The 19,945-nt window shown below is 34.8% G+C and overlaps 1 protein-coding gene across 6 annotated transcripts in view; it reads right to left on the reverse strand.

The window, feature by feature from the left end:
* Positions 1 to 19,945, reverse strand: part of ULK4 (unc-51 like kinase 4) — a 224,203-nt gene that overhangs the window by 75,630 nt on the left and 128,628 nt on the right. For all 6 annotated transcript variants that reach the window (XR_004357069.1, XR_004357058.1, XR_004357057.1 and 3 more), the window contains exon 32: positions 12,082 to 12,187. Coding sequence is in view for 3 of the 6 variants with exons in the window: in XM_032687664.1 (XP_032543555.1) it covers positions 12,082 to 12,187 (106 nt within the window). In the remaining 3 variants the exon portion in view is untranslated. The remainder of the gene's footprint in view (positions 1 to 12,081; positions 12,188 to 19,945) is intronic.

Consider the following 19,945-nt stretch of genomic DNA (forward strand, 5'->3'; position numbering starts at 1 on the left):
CAAACAGCTTTAGGGATGCTCGATGAGTTCAGTGCAGGAATGCACTTTTCCAGATGGAACCAATATGCAGTTGCTACCAGTAAATAGCTGAGATCTGGTCAGAATTTTCATTCTCCTCTGTTTGAACTAGCTCGTCCTTTGCCTTTGTTTATCAACATTTCTAGAAAGAGAACAGACTAGGCTTAATGAAGATTGTACTTTAAGGGAGAGGAACTTCAGAAGTAGGCTACAAAAAGTGAAGTCTGGGCCTAATGAGTCTGGATCTATGCCAAGTAAATGCAGCTCTGTTGGGAAGGTCAGAGGAATTAATATTTGTGAAACTGGACAGTCAAAAAATTAAGCAAGAATTGGAGAGAAGCTGCAGCAAGTAAATACAAGAAATGAGAGATGTATAGTTAAGTTTCCAAGACAAGCAATTTCACCACAGGTAGAGTTCAAACATTTTGCACAACTTGCCCAGCCAGAATACTGCACTGAACTGGAAGAGTTCGGTCTGGGGTCCTGGGTGTCACAGGCAGCCCCAACACTGACCAGCTTGACGGAACCACATTAGGAGGTTACTCCAAAGAATTGTCACTTAGTGCCTTCTGGACGTGTTACTGTAGCCGGTTACAAGCCTGACCGCAGGCACATCTTTCATGAACACAGGTTTTTTTCTCAGGGCAATAGGCAGAGCCCCCCAGTTAATTCTTGCACTCAGCCCAGACTGAGTATCTGTGCATCTGGGCTGATCCCATAATGCTCACACTCAGTCTGACTGCCTGCCTGATCCATAGTCTAGGCAAGGAAAATTTTGTAAGCAATGCTGTTCTTCCCATACCTTTTGTCAAAACCTGCAAGCTTGCCTCGTTGATCTGTTCCTTTGGGTAGTCTATCTGCCTTTTCCTTATCTTGCTTATGACTTTTCCCCTCACAGTATATAAAAAATGCTGCCTCTAAATTCATCTTCTAGTGTTGATGTTTGAACCACATGCTCTCTGAACTCATTTCTGAAGAAAATGCATAGTAAGTAACAGTTAAAGCTTTTTCTAGTAAGATAAATAAAGCCATAAACCCACAACTTCATGTCATTCTGGGTTGGGTGATGCGATCAAAATATACTATATCTGTCTGTGTTTATTCAGCAAAAATGTGTATTGGAAAGACTGTTCAGACATCATGGATAATTTTACCATTTTTTCAATCTTTATATAATATATATAGTAGCATTAGTTCTGTTGTCATCCAGTGAAATAAGTCATATTTCATGGCTGCATCATTGGCTAAAAAGCTTTATGTCACAATATTAGTATGTTAGCTAGGAAAATACGATCTTTTAAAACTGTGAATAAATCCATTACCAACACTTTATTGGATTTTTGCCAAGACTCACAGGAATCGGGATGAGAGATTTTTGAGTAAGCAACCTGCAATATGATAAGCAAAGAAAGAAAGGCCCTCAGGAAAGATAAGACAAGTTGAAACTAATGGATGCAGGTGAACAAGAGGTTTCTTTTCCTTATATTTTTGAAAGGTGGGTGGTAATGAAAAAAACCCAAAACTTCCCAGATTTACAGTCTCCTAAAAGACAGAAGACAGCTTCAGACTTTATAAAGATATCCTATTTCTTCTCCTATTCATCTTAAAAATTCAAAGGGAAGCACTTAACTTTTCCCTCAACCAAAAAGAAGGAACAAGTAGCTGATGCAATATCTTCTAACCACATGGAGACATCTATGAAAACATTTAATTCCTATTTATGAAACAAAAACACCCAGCATTTGTCAAGCGAGGGCCTCTTTAAATGAAAATTACATTTATTTGCTTAAAGCTCAGATCTGAAACCCATCACATGTGCTCCAGCACGTCTTTGCTAACAGATTTGTTTCATAAACCCATCTTACATAAATATAATCTTAGTCCAATTAGAAAAAAAACTTAAGCTAAAATGAGATAATTTTTTTAAGCATGGATAGACAAGTTTGGAGCCTATTTATGAAATGTATTTTTTAAAAAACCAAACAGTATCATCAGGTAGACATTTACATTTTTATCTCTGCAGTTTAAATAACCACCGTCCCTCACCTGGAGGTTTCAACTGTACCTCAAACAGGTTCCCCCAACAGCCAACTTGCAAAAACTGACTACATGCAGATACATTGCTACAAAACATAACTGCTCATGCATACAACTATACACAGAAGTAGTTACCCTGTCAAGTCTACAAGGCATTGGCCAAATGCTGTAGAAAAAATCTACCAGTTGAGGAGTGGTAATGTAAAGACTCACATGAATATATACTGTCTTAAGATGGTGGAAAATCCATGTGTAGAGACTTCAAAAGAAATTTAAATATAGTAATTGATTATTAAATGTGAAATGGACATAGAAGTGTAACTTCTAGTGTTTGGAAAAGCTAAGCTAAGTGATATTATAAAATTAGATCATTAACAGCAAAAGAAAACATCATCCTATAAAGACTACAGAGAAATACTGCATTTTAGACAAAAGTTTGAAAAATAAAAAGTAGGTGGAAAACAAAAAACATCACAGGAAAACTCTCAAGTAATATAGTCTACAGCTTTGTATTTGTATAAAAATTGGGACTTTCAAAATGCTTTAAAAAGGTAAATAACTTCGATTTCTCCATTATGATATAATTCTCTTTCTGCTTTAAAGAGAAAATTATTTTAAAGTTTAATTGTCCAGAAACAGTTTAATCTTTGTGAGATGAACACATCTGTTCAGTCCACAATTTTTCTGATAATAGCTTAGAAGAGGAAAACATCTGGCTGTCTGGGAGCTATGACAACTACTGAAGACATTTAAAACAAAACAAAAAATCCCCAAACGGTTCTTCAAAGCAGTGAAAAACCTCAGATTTTATTTATCTGTCCACTGCATAGATCTGGTCCTGCCAAAATTGGTGCTTGTTTTTAGCAACTGACAAAATGAACTTCTTTCAGTAGGATCATGTAAGTGCATCTGAAGAAGACCATTATCCCTAACAGAGTAATGATTGATGCAGTTTAATTTTGTGTATAGTACTTTGTACCTTTGTGACTTTACATCTCACTCAAATTGGCAGTGATACATTGCTTTCATACTGAGACCCTTCTAACTGCTAGAACAGAATATATATGATAGCTCTACAACCTATGGCCATAGCAGTTGTATTTAAAACGGGTCTCTTTTCAAATATATAGTTATATTTTTAATTTCATCCCCTAATATGATCTTTTAGCTTATTAATTATATCTGACAAGTTACAGAGGGACATCATCATAATTAGATTTTAATTTATTTTCTCTAACAAGTAGTTTGCATCATCAATATTTAACTTGTAGATGATACAATAGCTACACGTTTACCTAGTTATTCATTTTCTCTTAAACTGACCATATCCACTAATGCCAATACATATGATTTGAATTGCACTCAGTGAGAATACTAGCACAATGTCAAGTGACAACTGAAATCAAACTGCAGGAAAAGTAGCACCTTCAATAAATGCAAAGACCGCAGTTTCTAGAGGAGAGGAAAAAAACTACCATTTTCATGACTGTGAGAAGGACCATAAAGCTTTGGAGACTTTTTCCTGCTTTACAGTCCTGAGTTTATCATCAGGAAACCTTTGGATACCCACAAGTTCTGATGGGAAATCTATGTCTTATATTTTAACATAAAATTTTACTTTTTCAAATGAGGCTTCTGCTTCCAAATAGTATCAATCAGAGAATTCACTCAGCCAAAACCTTAAATCTTAAATTTGTCTAGGAATTGGATAGGTACAGAAAATTGTCTCTTATGGTTGGCATTTTAGAAATATAAAGACAGTCTAAACTTTGAAATTGCTATGTTTATTGAACTAACTTCCCACCATTAAACTAAACCGACTAGTTATATCATCAGGTTTCTGCATAAGGCCTTTCAGACTAGACTATCACGGAATGAAAAGATTTTGTTATTATTCCTTTCTCTTCCATCAATTAGGTGTTAAAATGAGATAGATATCTTAGGTAGTTTAAGCAGCCAGCTGTGCTGCAAGATGATCTTCTTGGCCAGCCACAGGGATAGCATCAGGAAGCCTACTTCAGCCACAGAAATGCCAGCTCTCTTTTACAGTACAGCACTAGAGAGACAAGATGTAACAACCTGTTGAGTCTTTATTCACTTATATTCCTTTGAAGTTCTAGCAAGGATGCTGTGACATTTTGTGCCTTATGGGTATGACTCTCAACAACAGGCTTGGTTCTACTTGAATGGCATAACTGTTTCTCACAGCAATTACCATTTCTATTTTCATCCTTTTCAGATGGCTGCATTGATGAATATCACAGGAAGACACAGGTTATTTTTTCCTCCAAGACTTTACTACTACCATGCTATTTTGACATGATTCCCACTTATCTTTTATGATACCAGACTTCTAAGTTTACCCATGTGATGTTATATACTTCCACCTGAGTGACTGGCATTTTGGATCAGAAAAATATATCTTAATACTGTTAAAAAGCATTCTGAACTTTGGAACATCACAGAATAAACTTCTTAAGGCTCAGCCACCACTGACTTCTCATATTAACTGTAACTCAAATGAACATGAGACACCCAACACGTAACTACTAACTTTAGATGGTTACAGAGACATTTCTTGCTCAAGAACTGAACTAACTACTACAGTGCTGGCAAGGAGTTGTGAAAGGCTTACATCCTGCAAGAATGCAAGGTGTACCCCTCCTAACTGAGGGACTTCCTCTGTCACATCCAGATGACAGAGAAGCAACATCTGCAACTACTCAGACAAGATGATATTTTTGTTTTCTGTATTTTAAAATGACTTCTTATTTCACATTTATTTAATGGAGAGCATTTAGTTTCTAAATGTTGATCAAGTACAGAAAAAATGCTTTTAGGTTCTTACCCATATTAATTTCCCTACCTTATTCTCCCTGACAATCCTTCTATTCAGAATCAAAATACATTTCATCTGAACTAAGCTTTACAGAAAGCAGATATAAAGTACTACCACAAAATCCTCTTTCTATATTCAGTCATTAAACAAATATTTCTATACTGTATCCTGTAAAACTTTTGCAGAAGACTCCTAGGAAAAAATAGAGGCTAGTAAGGAATTAGTAAATGGTTTCAAAACCAGTCAGAATGTGTGTCTGATTTCTTCACAGACTAAGTCTGTAGGTTTTAATTTTTGTTACTTTATTTAAAAGGCATATTAATTTAAGTAATGTATTCTTGCAGAATTTTATAACTATTGCCTTTCCCTTGCAAATAGGTTCCTTCTGTATGATGAATCCAGGGTTCTCTTCTTGATCACCATCTTAAGAGATAGTTAATTTCTCCCATCTTGGAAGAAAATGCTGTGACTATGAAGCCAGCTTCTCCAACAGCTCAATTATACCCCTGAAATCAAAGTCCCATGCAATGTCACACCAATGCCTTCTCAGTGTTGCACAGTAGTTCAGACTACTGCATAGGTGAGTGCAGCAGGGAGGAAGATCTGGGTTGGCAAGTTATTGTGGTCCACTGCCTAATTTCATGAACACTGGAGATTTAGCAGGTGACAAGAGGGCTGGCTAGGAAGTCTGTTCTTAAAAAGTGTGCTGGGGCACCATGATCAAATGTCTTTTGGAGACTGAAGTTGAAATAAAATTATCTGTGAGGAAGTGAAAGGTAGAAGAATATCCTCTAAAGATTTAGGAAAGTTAGAAACCTTTGGGGTCTCTTTAGAGAGCTCAGAATTTATAGCCATCATTATGTTAGTCACAACTATCATTAAGTTAAAGATCTGTGTATATAAAAGATTTTTTTTCCTTATTTTTTTTTCAATAAAAAGTTTAAAGTTGGATGTTAGTCTCATAAATGCCACTTTTTGGATATGGAGTATTTAAAAGACTTTAACTATACAACACACACAGACATCTGAAATCTAATTAATCTCTTGACATTTGAGTAAAAGTCAAAAGAGTGGACCACAAGATGAGTAAGGATCCTTCACCCATGAAGGGTGATCTTTTGCTCATGAGGTGTAAATGAATTATCACCACCTGACTATGATGTTTACTGCCAATCGCTTCCTTTTTAATAACTGTCCCTACTTTAAGCACTTAGCGTAATTTCTTAATATGATATTGAATGTTATGACCGCTGTAGCTGACATTCTACACTTCCACCAAAGGTCCTTCTTTAGGAACTTCAGTTTTTACACAAACTGCTTAAAGTACCATTTACTACTAATAGCCGCCACATTTTCACTCAACTCACAGACTATTTTTACTGTTGTAAACCCCACAATTTCCCTTTTACTTCAGCGTCTGAGATTCAACAGCATTAAGACATAAAGAATAAAGCTTAGGATTTGCTGTACCATGTAATGGAAACTTACTTTGAACATTCAGACAAACACCACTGCTTACACTGCTGGTGGTGGTTACTTCAGGGTAGTAGCCAAGTACAAGATCACAGCAGTACAGTCTGGAAAAGGTCATTCAATTCAACATGACTTTATTGAACTTTATATATAAATCATCTACTTTACAAGACCACTATGAAAAAAACCTGATAACTGATTTATGGAGCACAATGAGATTCAAAAAAGCTAAAAATATAAACTCATCCATAAGTATTACTGGCCTGCAAGCATTTCACTAGATCAGTTTTGAAAAGCAGTGGAAACCTTTTCTAAAGACAGAATTACTCAGAATTACCTTTATACATACTGAAAAGAGCTGTTTATATAAACATAATAAATTTGAGGCGGTATTAGGAATAAAGAGCTGCAGATAGACTATCAGAAGTTATCCACTGCAGCTTATAAGATCTATTTTCCAACAACCTGTTTTGTTCATTTTTTTCAGAATGAGGATCCCCGTGAAGCAGCTAGTCTTTGAAAGACATTTTTCTACATTGTAATATAATATATCCCAATCTTCCTATAAGCAAAATGATGCAATAGTCATAATGAAGAATTTCCTTGCCTTTGAATATGACCTGTGGACAAATGGGACTCAAAGTTTGAAAGCACTGCTAACTACAGATAATGAAGATGATTCAACATTTTCTAATTTAATTTTTACAAACTACTGGGAAAGCAAACAAACATACCAAAAACACACAAGAAAAGAAAGAAAAGTGACAAAAAGACTGAATTGAAAGCAAAATAAAGAGTTTGTATACACATGAATTGCACTAGAGTACAAGAATCTTACAAATTAAGTGCCGTAATGCACTTGGCTATTTATTACTCATCACATTCCACATAAGGAAGCAGTCTTTTACACTAACACCATTTACTTATCAAGCAGGCAAACCTGACTTTGGCATTCATCTTATGTCAGCATTTTTCAGTAGGTCAACACCTGTCAGTAGACACGTATCTAAGACAGACATGTCTTTTCAGTAGACTGCTCCAGAGCCTGTCTATAGAAACAGATGATCATCCACTGTACTCCTACAACACCTGCTACGAGCTGACAATTCTAGCATCTAGAATAGGGTTTTCACTTTATAGTAAACAAATGTTAACGCTTTTAATATGACAAGCTCAAAGTAATATATAGCTGGTTGTCTCATGACCAGAATTAATAACACCCACTTTCCTACAGATCTGGATTCTATATCTCTGCCTACCCCCATGGTAACACGTCATCATCCTTGTCACTGATGATTCCCTGTCCCTGTTTCTGAAACCTTGGTGCTGCTTCGTCCTATGTCACCCACCTATATGCATGTTCTATAGTGCAAGTTGTTTCCATGCATTGACGGATCCTGTGGGATCATTTCATAGGTACCCTCCTCAGGCATTGACCAACACACCATTAAACTCAGTGGTTACAAACCTAAAACAGAAAACTGCAGATATCCTAAAAAGAAAATGGGAAGTGAATACTGAAAAGACCAGGGAGACGTACTTATTAATAGATCTTTACAGGCTTATCAACAGATCTCAGGATATTATATAAGTTTTATGCTTTATAATTTAATAAATGCTAATAGAAATAGAACTCAGAGATAAGAAGATTGCACCTCTAACAGTAAGAACTACTATAATACAGGATACAAACTCAGACCAGTTGGCTCCACTTTGATCATGGCAAAAATTTATGATAAAAGAAGGAAAACTGTTCAAGAATGATGCTCTTCCCACATTTACATTCTCTAGTTCCTAACTGAAGATGAAATGACATTTTTGGTTTCTTGTAACATAATTTCCATAAGGTTGGTCCAAGATCATAAGTTGCAAGCTTAATGTTTTTAAAATTTGCAATTTGGAATTTTTAGGTATTAAAATTCCTTTCTTTCTGTAAATCTATAAGTACATATATATTTTGTGTATGTCATGTATAACACTATTCTATTTGCCATACATTAGTGAAGAATATTTAATTGATAAGCCTATTGCCCTTTCCTAAGCTATGGTATTAACTTGGGTCTCTCTTACCAGACATTGATCATGACAGATTGAATACATACTTTGTATATTTGGATCTCTGTGGTCTCTCAAGTTAGCTTAAATTGTCCAATGATATCAAAAGATGGGGAAAGGGAGGAAAGAAAGGGACTGGCAGCCAGAAGCCAAGACAGAAGGAGAGAGGGTAAGTGTCACTCTCTTAGAAGACCATGCTAAAAATGACCACTATTGTCTTGGCTTTTTAATATCTTACCTTAACTATTCACAAGAGACTCTGTATTAATCTTAGTCTCCTGACTGGACTCCAGTCTCAGTAATTAAACTGAATCATATTATTCCCTTCTGATTATTAAGTGGAAATTGTCATTAACATTAACAGAACAAATGTTTAATAGCTGATAACACAAGTACAGGCTGTTTTAAATTCCCTCTGTGACTTCAGTTGCATATGTTATTCTCCATTTCACCTTTATTACAAGTGGTTATCAGTACATGTCTGATGTACTGTCACACAAAAGGACACAGTTCACGGGAGAGAGAAATTAATGCGAGGCAATCCACCTTCTACGCAAGCTGTTGAAATGCACAAGCAGATCATTGTTATTAATAGGAAATCACAGCAGCACTAATGCAGCAAGTGCCATCGTGCAAGATTTTCTTGAGAAAGGGGAAAGTTCAACATGTAAGCTGCAGTCCTTTAAAAAAAAAGTCTATCACCTAATACAACTCCTTTGAGCAAAAGAAAGTTCTGAAGGTTAACAGACACAAAAGGAAACAGTGATAAGGGTCTCTAAATCTGTCTGCAAAAATACAGCTTCTTGACGGCTGAAGAAAGGCATGCACAAAATTGGAAAGAAATCTTCATTGCTAATGTCTTGACTTTTAGAAACAAAATTTTGATAGGACTGACCACCTAATTTGAGTTCCTTATAATATTCAGCAAGTATTTAGGGGTTTTAATTTCTAAAGCTCCATATAAATATGAATTAATTATCACACTGTAATGGGGAAATAAGGGAAATTGATGACCCATAATACTCTGTCTTCAGCCTTTTTTTCTTTAACACAGTAGAATAGCTCATGAATGTTGAATGTCTTCATTAACAGCACAGGTACAGAGTGTTAATAGGATATAATAACATGCATGTTCAGCAAGTTTGCAGATGACATTGAAATGAAGAAAGCAGTTGGTGTGATGAAGGGTTGACCTAACATTTAGAAAGAGCTCAAGACGCTGAAGAGCTCAAGAAATGGGCTGCCAGAAACCTTTTAAGGTTTAACAAAGGCAAATACAAAGTTCTGCACTTGGAAGAATACATTCATGTAATAATACAGGCATTTTGCCTTTATTGCTGCAATGCACACTGCTGACTCATGTTCAACTTTTCTATTTGAACTCCAGGATATTTTTCTGGAAGAGGGAGCTCAGTTGCCATTTCACTAGATCATGTTCTTCTCCATCACACAAAAGTCATTGAAATATGACAAGCTGAATATCAAAGATAATGGCAGAGGAAGTTTAAGGTATTTTCCTGATGTGAACACTACATACTCACAGTTGATAATACAAATAAGATAAAGCCCTCCAGTTTGCACGGCACAGCTTCTCTCCCCTTTTAATTCAAAGGAAATCTAACGGTCTACAATTACAAGAACAATGCTCTCATAACATTCTTGCAACCCAAATTTTAAAAGTTTTTTACTTCACAATTAGGCCCTTAATCAATAAAGCACTGGCTAAAATCCAGTTTTTCAGTACTCTGAAGATTAGCGAGTGGGGAAAAAGGATGGGGACATTTTGCTTGAGATAAAATATCTTTGGCTGTTGTGCTGCTTTTTCTAGTGTGTTTCCTGAAGTTCAGTGAGCAGAAGTTAGTGCCATCCAATCACTAATAGTCTGAAAATATTACTGGAGTCACTATGAAACAGTACAAGAAAAAGATAAAGGACTTTAATAATGTTTCTATCCCACTTTCTTCATTTGGAAACTAATATGACCAAAGAGACGTGTTTTATTTTTGGAGCAGATGAGAAGTCAAAGAACACAGATATCCTACCAGCAGAATAAAAAGTATGTGGGAGTTTGCTCTGTGAGACAATAAGGAGGAGATATTTAGAGAATAGATGCAGTTCTGCCATGCTGTTAAATAGTTTTGCATCTAATTTGCCATGCAGAAAGGCAGAGCATATTACTTCGAGTAAGGCATGCCAGTTACATGGTTACAGTGCTTGTGGGACTTGAACTGACTTCTTTGTAAGTAATTATGCAGTTTTAGCAAGTTACCCTGCTGCAACTCAGGTCAGTGCCAACTTAGGATTTTGCCTGACACAGAGCAGGTATGCTCGAAGACAGCAAAAGCACCACATACATCTAAACCCCAAGAAACCCCAAACAGTTCGAAATGTGATAGGCAGTTAGGTGAGAAATAACCAAAGAATCAGAATCCTATGAACCATCTTTCTCCAAATCAGTCATATTTTTCTATTCTTTCTTTTTATTCTGGCTCTATTCTCAACCACTAACTTCTGAGTGGTTCTATTAGAAACAAAGGAGAGGAGCATGTTATGAGCTACAATATCAAGTTCCAGTTCATCTCCTGAATAATTGCATCGTCCATTCAATCCCTTAAGAGTAAAAAGGATCAGAAATTCAGCTCTTCCACTTTCTGGGTGAGTGCTTTAATTGCTAAGCTAATTATGAAAATGAGACATGACTACTACTACCAATCTTGATGGACTTTTAGGTTAGTATGTTTACCAACAAATAGTACAAATGGTAGCATAGATCTGTATTGCTGGATGTCACTCACCCCTTCATGACAAACAAAAGAAATGCTATCAATGTGTATGTCTCTAAACAAGTTTTTAAATTTATATAGATTTCTAACAGCAGAAATTTTCTTTTAATTTTGTAAACCAGAAACAATTTCTAAATTAAAATTTAGCTTAGATAATGAAACATAGTGAAATGAATCATAGAATAGTCTGGGTTGGAAGGCACCTTTAAAGGTCATCTAGTCCACCCCCACTTCAATGAGCATCTTCAATTGGATCAGGTGGCTCAGATCTCCAACCAATCTGACCTTTAATGTTCCCAAGGATGGGACATCTACCACTTCTCTGGGCAATCTGTGCCAGTGTTTCACCACCAAACTCGGGTGGTAAACATTTCATGAAGACTTTTAATGGTTTGTAGGCAAAGACTTTATAGTCAGTTTGGGCTCCACCCCATTGGTCTACATCATTGGACTGGAACTATTTCTTTGAAGTGTGCAGAAATATTGTACAACTTATCCTTTCATAAGCAGTGAGAAAAGGAAGAACTCGCAGAAGGTCTCTCTCTCGGCACTGTTATGGTCAGATCACTAGTCCACACTTTTCTGAAGCCATTCTTTACAGGTATAACATAACTTTCAGTCAGTAATTCTTTTGTGACCATATTTTCTTGGAAGAAAGCTTTCTAAAAGTTAAACTTTTTAGCTTTCTAAAAGTTAAACTCATAATCAAATCAGTAAGGGAGTAAGAGGAAGTGATGAGGAGCACATCAGTTACGATGTGATTATCTAACAACCACTATAAATTCTAAATACATTCAAGTCTAGTTTCACACAGTGCCAGATATTACAGACTAGGAAACATCTACAGTAAGGGGAATAAAGATAAAAATGAGATACCTTCTTTAAAGAGTAACATCATATTTGTACTTTTGTTAGCAACGACGTTATTCAGTAAGGCGATTACAGTTTGCATTGTATTCCCAAGTATACTGTCTTGATGTCCCTGTAAAAACAAAACAAAATCCAAATTAAAAAATCTAGTATTCCTTCTGCAAGGTTAGAAGAAGACTATTCCTATTAAAAAAAAGTGGTAATGCAAAAGCAATACTTTCTTAATCCCTTAAAATTCAACATTTAAAATACAATAAAACCAACCAAATATCTTAGTAGATAATATCAATTTCAGGGACCCTATCTAAAACCTTGGACCAAAACTTCTCCCATGTTCTTTTAAACTGAAAGAATTCCTAGCTAGGTCTAAAATCTTAGGACTTCTTAAAATGGCATAGAACTTTATCAGCTTAATCTCTATATATTCAGAACCAGAAATATTTCCCTTTGTATGATATTTCTTTTATTAATGACATTAATTTTACTCTTTTCAGTTTCAGCTTGATAACCCACCATAAGTTGTAAAATCTCTTTGTTGCTTTTGTTGGTATGTATTCATAAGTATAAAATTACACAGATATGTTAAAAACCTATTTCTGTATTGAATTACGTCACTCTTATAATGTCTTTGTTTGATCATTGCTTCAGTGATTTTTCACAATTGTTGAGACTACACTGAGAAAAGGAAGGCATCAAGGTTTATAAAGAAATTTATTTCCCTGTTATATTCACTACACTTGCATACTCACCCTGGAAAGGGTGGATAAGGTGGTGCAGTCAAAGCATTTATTTATACACACTAGAGAAATGATGTAACTCAGGTAACTTCCAAGAAGCCAAAATAGGACAAGATTTTACAAATCCGAGTCTAGATGTAAATATAAGTCTGAATACATTTCAAATCTCCCTAGAAGATTCAGGAAAGATTTCATCCAATTTTTCAGACTCAAAGCCAAATAGAAACATACATCCAAAGTGAAAATAACAACACTAAGAACAAATTGTCATATTTCGTGTATTGTAGATTTTTCACATGCACCTGGGTGACTTCCATGCTTCCCATTCCCAGAAAATCTCTCAGTATTGGTACCGCTCAACTACTTCACTGCCACAGAATTCATCATCTATTTGGGTCCATCTCCTGTCTGATGGTAGGCAGTTGAAAAAAGTTAAAGCTGAACAGGATGAAAGACTATTTGTCTGAAGTCAAGCATTTCAGATGACAAAAATCAGTTCACCTCTTGAATACACGCAAAGGAACACTTTCTGTTTCTGCACTACAAAACTAAAATTAAATGCTATTATTTCCTATAAATACCAGGAAATATATATGATAAGGCATAATACATTAACAGATAATAAAATACATAAACATACACAGCCTCCTATTCAACTTCAGGCTATGTGAATTTTCTATTCACACTAGAGCACTTTAAACTGGATCATGAGAAGAGACAAGGAAGAGTGCCTCATAGTCTTTTGAAGGACTGTAGTCTCTTACTAAATCCTAAAAAATATATATACAAGAGCTCTTAAAATCTATTTATTTTACATAACACTTTGAGAGGTTATTTATGATTTCTATAAAGAACACAATAAATATCTGTTTCTCTAAAAGTTTGAAATGTAGCCTGATAAATTCAAAAGCAAAGTTTGAAACTATAAACAAAAGATTCTTCAAAAGATAAGGCAACCAGTACAGAAAACAGACACCATAAAGCCATGGTACTAAAAATAAATGTGAAGTTATTGCCCTACAGATAGCTGGAGGGTAAGAAAAACATTTTTTCCAAAAGATCAACAATATGTTTATCTGGTAGTCTATCATCACAATATCTTATTAATTCTCTAGAATTTAATCTGGAAAACAATACATTAAATAGCAAGAATGACTGTTTGTGCTACTGAAAATAATGATACACACAGTGAGAACATAAAATTAACAAAAGCAAAAAAAACCCACAGGTGTCAAAATGAGAAGCTGACTCAAATATTTTCTTTGCAAGTATAATATTTCTGTTACTGCTTCACATGTTTGAAATAACCATCTTGTAGTAAAATTCCCCTTTCAGATATGCAATTAGAAGAGAAGTTGTTAGTTGTTTATGATAGTAATCTTAGACATTCACAAGGTTAGTAACATTTAAATGAAGCCATCTTTGCTTTTAATGGACATCAATTATACTATACAACCCTCTACCGAAAGACTAGCATTGATGCTTTATTTTATATCAAAGCAAAAACAACAAAACCTATCTTACCCTCAACACATATAAAGTATAATTCAAGATGCAATGTAGATATCTTGAGGAAGGAAAATGGTATCTTAATGAATTAAATAACCATACAAATGGTATACTCAGCTGTGGTACTAGTGATTTAACATATGTTTCATAGATGGTTTTTGACAAGGTACTAGGTTCCAAGAAGCTGCAGGTATGCTTTACTTATCTAAGTCATCACTGATTGCTGTTAGACACAATTTTAGAGGTTTATATAAAAATATTTAACTTCATAATCTATCAAGCAGCAAAGCTGATCTAATTTGTGTGCACAGCACCACTGACTGTGGACATTTAATGAACAGTGCACTTGACAGCTTTAATAAAACACAGCATTTGCCAGCAGAGATAATTAGAATTGAAGCAGCAAAATTCTAGTGTTTGGCAACACAGATGAAACAACTTCATTAAAATGTACAGCTTCGGCAAATGAAAGGCAGGAAAGCACTGGACCCTGAAGAATCAGCCTTCTCAGAACTAATTGCTTCAGTGTTTAAAAAGGACAGCTATGAAATACCAAGGGCATAACAAGGAAATACTAGTATTAAAAAAAAAAAAGAAACCATGGAAGATAAATCAGGTTTTTCAAATAGGATTGAACTGTATTTAGGCCATTAAACTTTTCATTCTAATTTTGAAGGGTTGTACTTTCACAAAAGAAATCAGTTGAAGTATTTATTTAAAGTCAGTTAGGTAAAAGGGTGTGAATTAGCAAAGAAAGAGTAGGAATCTTGGTAAGATACTATGGCTAAAGCTGCCTTTTCCTATAAGTCTCTTAGAACAGCTCTAGGAAAACTACAGTATTTTAATTACATTTTAGATAACATAACAGATAGCATTTGTGATAAGAGGTTTCCAGTCTGGGAGGCTTCATGTACATGACTCCTACTCATGTATCTAAGAATCCAGAAGAGAAAGCACTGAATGCTATGTTTATAGATACGCTGTAATTAAATCTAAGGACCACTATATAATATACCATAGTACTGCTCATTCAATGTGATTAAACTTTAACTGTAAAGTGCCTCTCCTTCTCAAGCTTGCACATGATCTATGAACACAAGTTAAGTAAATAAGGGGACATAGCAAGACAGAGGCTTGATTTTTCATACACTAAATCCATTGAAAGAAGAAAATTATAGAAACAAACCATATTCAAATTATAGTTATTAAAAGATGCCATTTTTATGGGATGATTCTTTGGCACAGTATAGTTGAAATGAAATAAACCAAAACATTGGTGCTAACAAGGACCACTTTACAAGAACATAGTTTAATATTGCATTCAATCTAGTTTATTTTGATTTGCTCTATTACTTTGTTTATGAAACAGAGGATCAGAAACTTTTCTAGTTGGTTAATTTAATCTTTAACATTTTGTGGCTTTTCATGGATAAGACCAGTTATGCACAAACTGAAAGCATATAAATATGGATCTCTAACATCAAGGTAATACTATTTTCCTTGTTAATGATCTAAGCCAGAAGTAAGCATGGTCATGTCTCTTGCTACTCTGCTTTTCAAAAATCAGCCCTTTTCAAAAGCAGTTCTACCAGAGCTAATATTTCCAAATATTTCCCTCTGGGTATGGTCACACAAAAAGGAGCAACTACTAATCTGACAACCAATTTCTAGAATGATCGTGCTTTTCAGATGTATCACAACAGTGACAAATTCAGTCCACACATGAAGATCATAAGTCTTGCAAATTTCACAGAAATTCCAGTTGAAATACTGAAAAATAAAGTGCTTAAGCAAAGTCAGTTGAGGATAGGGAACCAGTAGAGATTTTGAAGGACTAGGATTTCAAGTATCAACCAACAGAAAGCAGTAGAATTAGTCTTAGATTTTGTTCTAATACCCACTGCAGCAGGCAATGCAAAATTTCAAAAGATATTTTCTGAGAAGAGCATCTATTTAAGAGAAGAGTATCAATTTACAAATGTGTTCTCTTGCCATACATAATTTCAGATTTTCAGAAACCTAACAATCTGTCTCTTTATTCTGCAACTCGTTTCTTACATCTTTTTCATTTCCCAAAATTCCTTGTGATCTTGGAGACAAGCATGCAATTTTATCTGTGTTGATGGTCAGAATCTCACGAGGCATAAGGAGGAAACATGGCATTCACAACAACCAGAGTTCTAAAGAATGAAAACATGAAATTTTTTACTTTTAGAAAACCAGCTTCTGTCAATATCATACAAGTACTTATTTTGCATTAAGAATAGAAAATATAAATAAAGCCATTGCCCTTTCTCTTGTAATTTTATTTCCAAATTCTGTGAGAATACAATTCAAAGAACGGACAAGTAAACAAGCACAGTATTATTACTGTTAATATTAATATTATTACTGTTAATACTTCTCCTCCTTCAAGAGGGTCACTTCATGTTTTGGACTTGTGGAAGTTGAATAAAACCATGCTAAGCCAAACAGGAAAATTTAAGCAGCTAGTTAAGGATTATAAAATTGTCTTATGTCAGCAAACATGAGATTTATAAACTATATGAAGAAAAGAATACTTAAATCAGAATTGGAGGAAGACAATCTTCAAGGTTATTAAAAGCGAAACCATATGAAGGTTTGTCATTTATACCACTATGAAAAGAGAGAGATTCAAAGATATCGATACATCTTTAAAATGAACATGTAAATTTTAAAGTCCCAAATTCTGAGTAAGAATTCCTTTTTGTCTTTCCTTTTGCTTTGCATTTGTCTAACCAAAAAACTATTAGCAGCTATTAGTATGTAAGTTTCTATCAGACAATTTTCAGTGAATCAGTCATCTTGGTTGAAAAACAAAAACAAATCAACAACAGGAAATCCATGATCCAATTCACTGAAATTCATGGACCATTTTTTATCTACTTTTTGGACAAAGACAGGATACATTTTTTTGCAGCACAACACAAAAAAAAATAATGAGCAATCTTACATTCACTGTTACAGATAAATTGCAAAGTAATTCAGCAGCAGATCTCTAAATACAATAACATTTCTTCTTCCTACAAACTGCACCTGAATTTCTGGCAGCAATGAAACCTCAGTACTTCTCCTTTTACACCTAAAAACCTTAGGGAAAGAATGGACTCTCATGGAAAATTTTCTTTTCTGTTAACAGAGGGAGCCTGAGAAGGCTCCTCTCACAAGCAGAGTGAGGTTCCTTCATAGAGAGGACATTCAGAAGCAATTTCATATAAAAACAGTTTTACCATTACCCAGAAAGAAGTATCCAAACAAGTAGCTTCCCAAGGATTAAAACTATTCATTGTGAATTACATTCAAATTCCCTTAAAAGAGAAATTTGTGCACAACTGAAGGGACAGTATGGAAAAGAAGTTATATAGATATCTCACTCTGGACAATTAAACTTCCTGATATCAGTGGATATCATATTTAGAATCATAAACCTGTAGATGCTTTGGGGAGTCTCATGTAGCAGTGAAGCATTTGAACTGCAAAGGCACTTGGGAGCTGCAATCAACCATTATGCCAAAAATCACCACACCAAAATATTCACTTATCCAACTTGCATTTTCAGCGTTAATTAAAAGGTAATTCTTAAAAAACTCAGAATGTCATCTTTTTTTCTACATGGATTTTGCTTTGATGCAAAGGACACTTTGCCACCACAAGGAAACAAGTCTCCTATACTCTGTGTTCTTTAATCCATCAGTAGTTGTTAAGGAATGGGTCTCTGTCTCTTCTCCCTCAGAATCTGCTCCTGTTTCTATAGCTAATTGCTGAAGCAGTATTTAGAAGCAAAAACTGATACTGACTCAGTTTACACTGCCTACTGAGGTGTGCAAGATCAAGATGGAAATGCCTTTCCTGACATTTTCCAAAAAAACCCCAAAAACTAAGAAAGAACTAAACTCTTATGAAGAAGTAAAATGGATAGAAAAAATATCCATTGTCCCTCTTAATGTCAAATTGAATGTTCTATTCTTCTTAGTCACGGACTTCCTTAAAAGTCAATGGTGTTGGCAAAAAATGTGTTGAATGAGAAGCCATGGGCTGACAAAGAAGTGCAGGGAAATTGAATGTTTGTCTGAATGAGGAAAGAATGCTTTTTCCTACCACAGTTTAGTTGGGTTGAGGACAGATATATTCAAGTTGTCAAAAGTGGCAGGAAAATCACATTTACATTTTTAATATTTTTGCTTTTACTCCTTGCTTTATGCCTTCTACCATCAAAATACTATTTAGCTTGAAATACATTGGGGTTTTTTCCACACATTCACATTTACTCAATCTGTAAATGCAACAGAGAAGGCTGATAAATAGTTCATTGAAATTACATTAAACTTGAAAACAGTGACGGGCTGGTAAATCAAAAGGAAACATCTGCTGAGTCTTCTGTTACTAGAATCATGGTATAGTCTCATTACAGCTGGCACCTTCAAAATATATTATTCCTTATTTTCTATTATTAGTTATTTTAGGAATTAGTTAAGTAGCCAATTACTAGTCTGAAAGACATTAGGAAATTCTCATCTTATATTTTATATCTTCTTTCTAAGTTAATCTCATTCTTGGACACCAGTTCATAGAGATTGTGAATGTCTCCAAAGAGACATGCATTTAGAAAACAAAAATACTCAATAGTTAGACTCTACTAGGTATCAACACTTCATTCAGCTAGAAGTGCACATACTACTGTCCATAGATGTCCTAGCAAACTCATCTTCCAGCCCTTCCCCACTCAAGTTACTCCTATAGCAGCAAGCTACATCTTCTCCTAGTTGATACTGAGGCACCAAACCACAAGGCAGGAAACAGGAGAGTACTAACAATATTCCTCAATGAACAGACTGGCAGAAGTGCTGAAGTAATACAGCCAGCATTATTATCCCATGAAAGGGCATTTCTTTCATGTTCCTATCATGGGCTTAGACAGACAAGCAATCATGCTCTAAGAAACTACATTCCTACTCGGACAGGTAAGGCAAGAGAAATAATGAACTGGTTGATGCAAATGAAAACTCTACCTTGTAAAACACTGTGTAAGTAAGAAGTTGTTAAATAACTTTACTCATCAACATAGTGCTGTTTTGTGGTGCTATATTCAATAAACATTATCTCTCAAACAGTAAGGGTTTTTGCTTAGGAGTAAAATTCATGTGTACTCTAAAGAAATATCATAGGAAGATTTTATTTGGCATAATTTTTCTGTGCTTAATATCCAAGGTCAAGAGAAGACAATCCATGACTGAAATTACAACAACTTTCAAATCACCAGCCTCCTCATTTCCTTCTGACATTGCAGAAGCTTACAGAATTGGGTATCTCCTCCATTTTAGTAATTTTCTTTCCAGATGACTGAACACTGAAAAAAGTATAATGGATGGTAGACTCACATATGTGTTTAGTTCATTGGTTTGTTTGGGGTTTTTTTAATCAGTTAATTAAGGACCATGAACATTAGCAAATCTTTATCATAATCACCTTATTAAATATTTACAAATCCAGGAAACAAAAAATACTTTTGATATATTATAGCATCTTTGTGAACTATAGGAATGGGGTTTATGGGTAAACTATCTTTGTAAAGTTTTTTCTATAAATTAGTGGTATATAATCTC

The sequence above is a fragment of the Chiroxiphia lanceolata genome, chromosome 1, assembly GCF_009829145.1.
Source record: "Chiroxiphia lanceolata isolate bChiLan1 chromosome 1, bChiLan1.pri, whole genome shotgun sequence".
Lineage (NCBI taxonomy): Eukaryota > Metazoa > Chordata > Aves > Passeriformes > Pipridae > Chiroxiphia > Chiroxiphia lanceolata.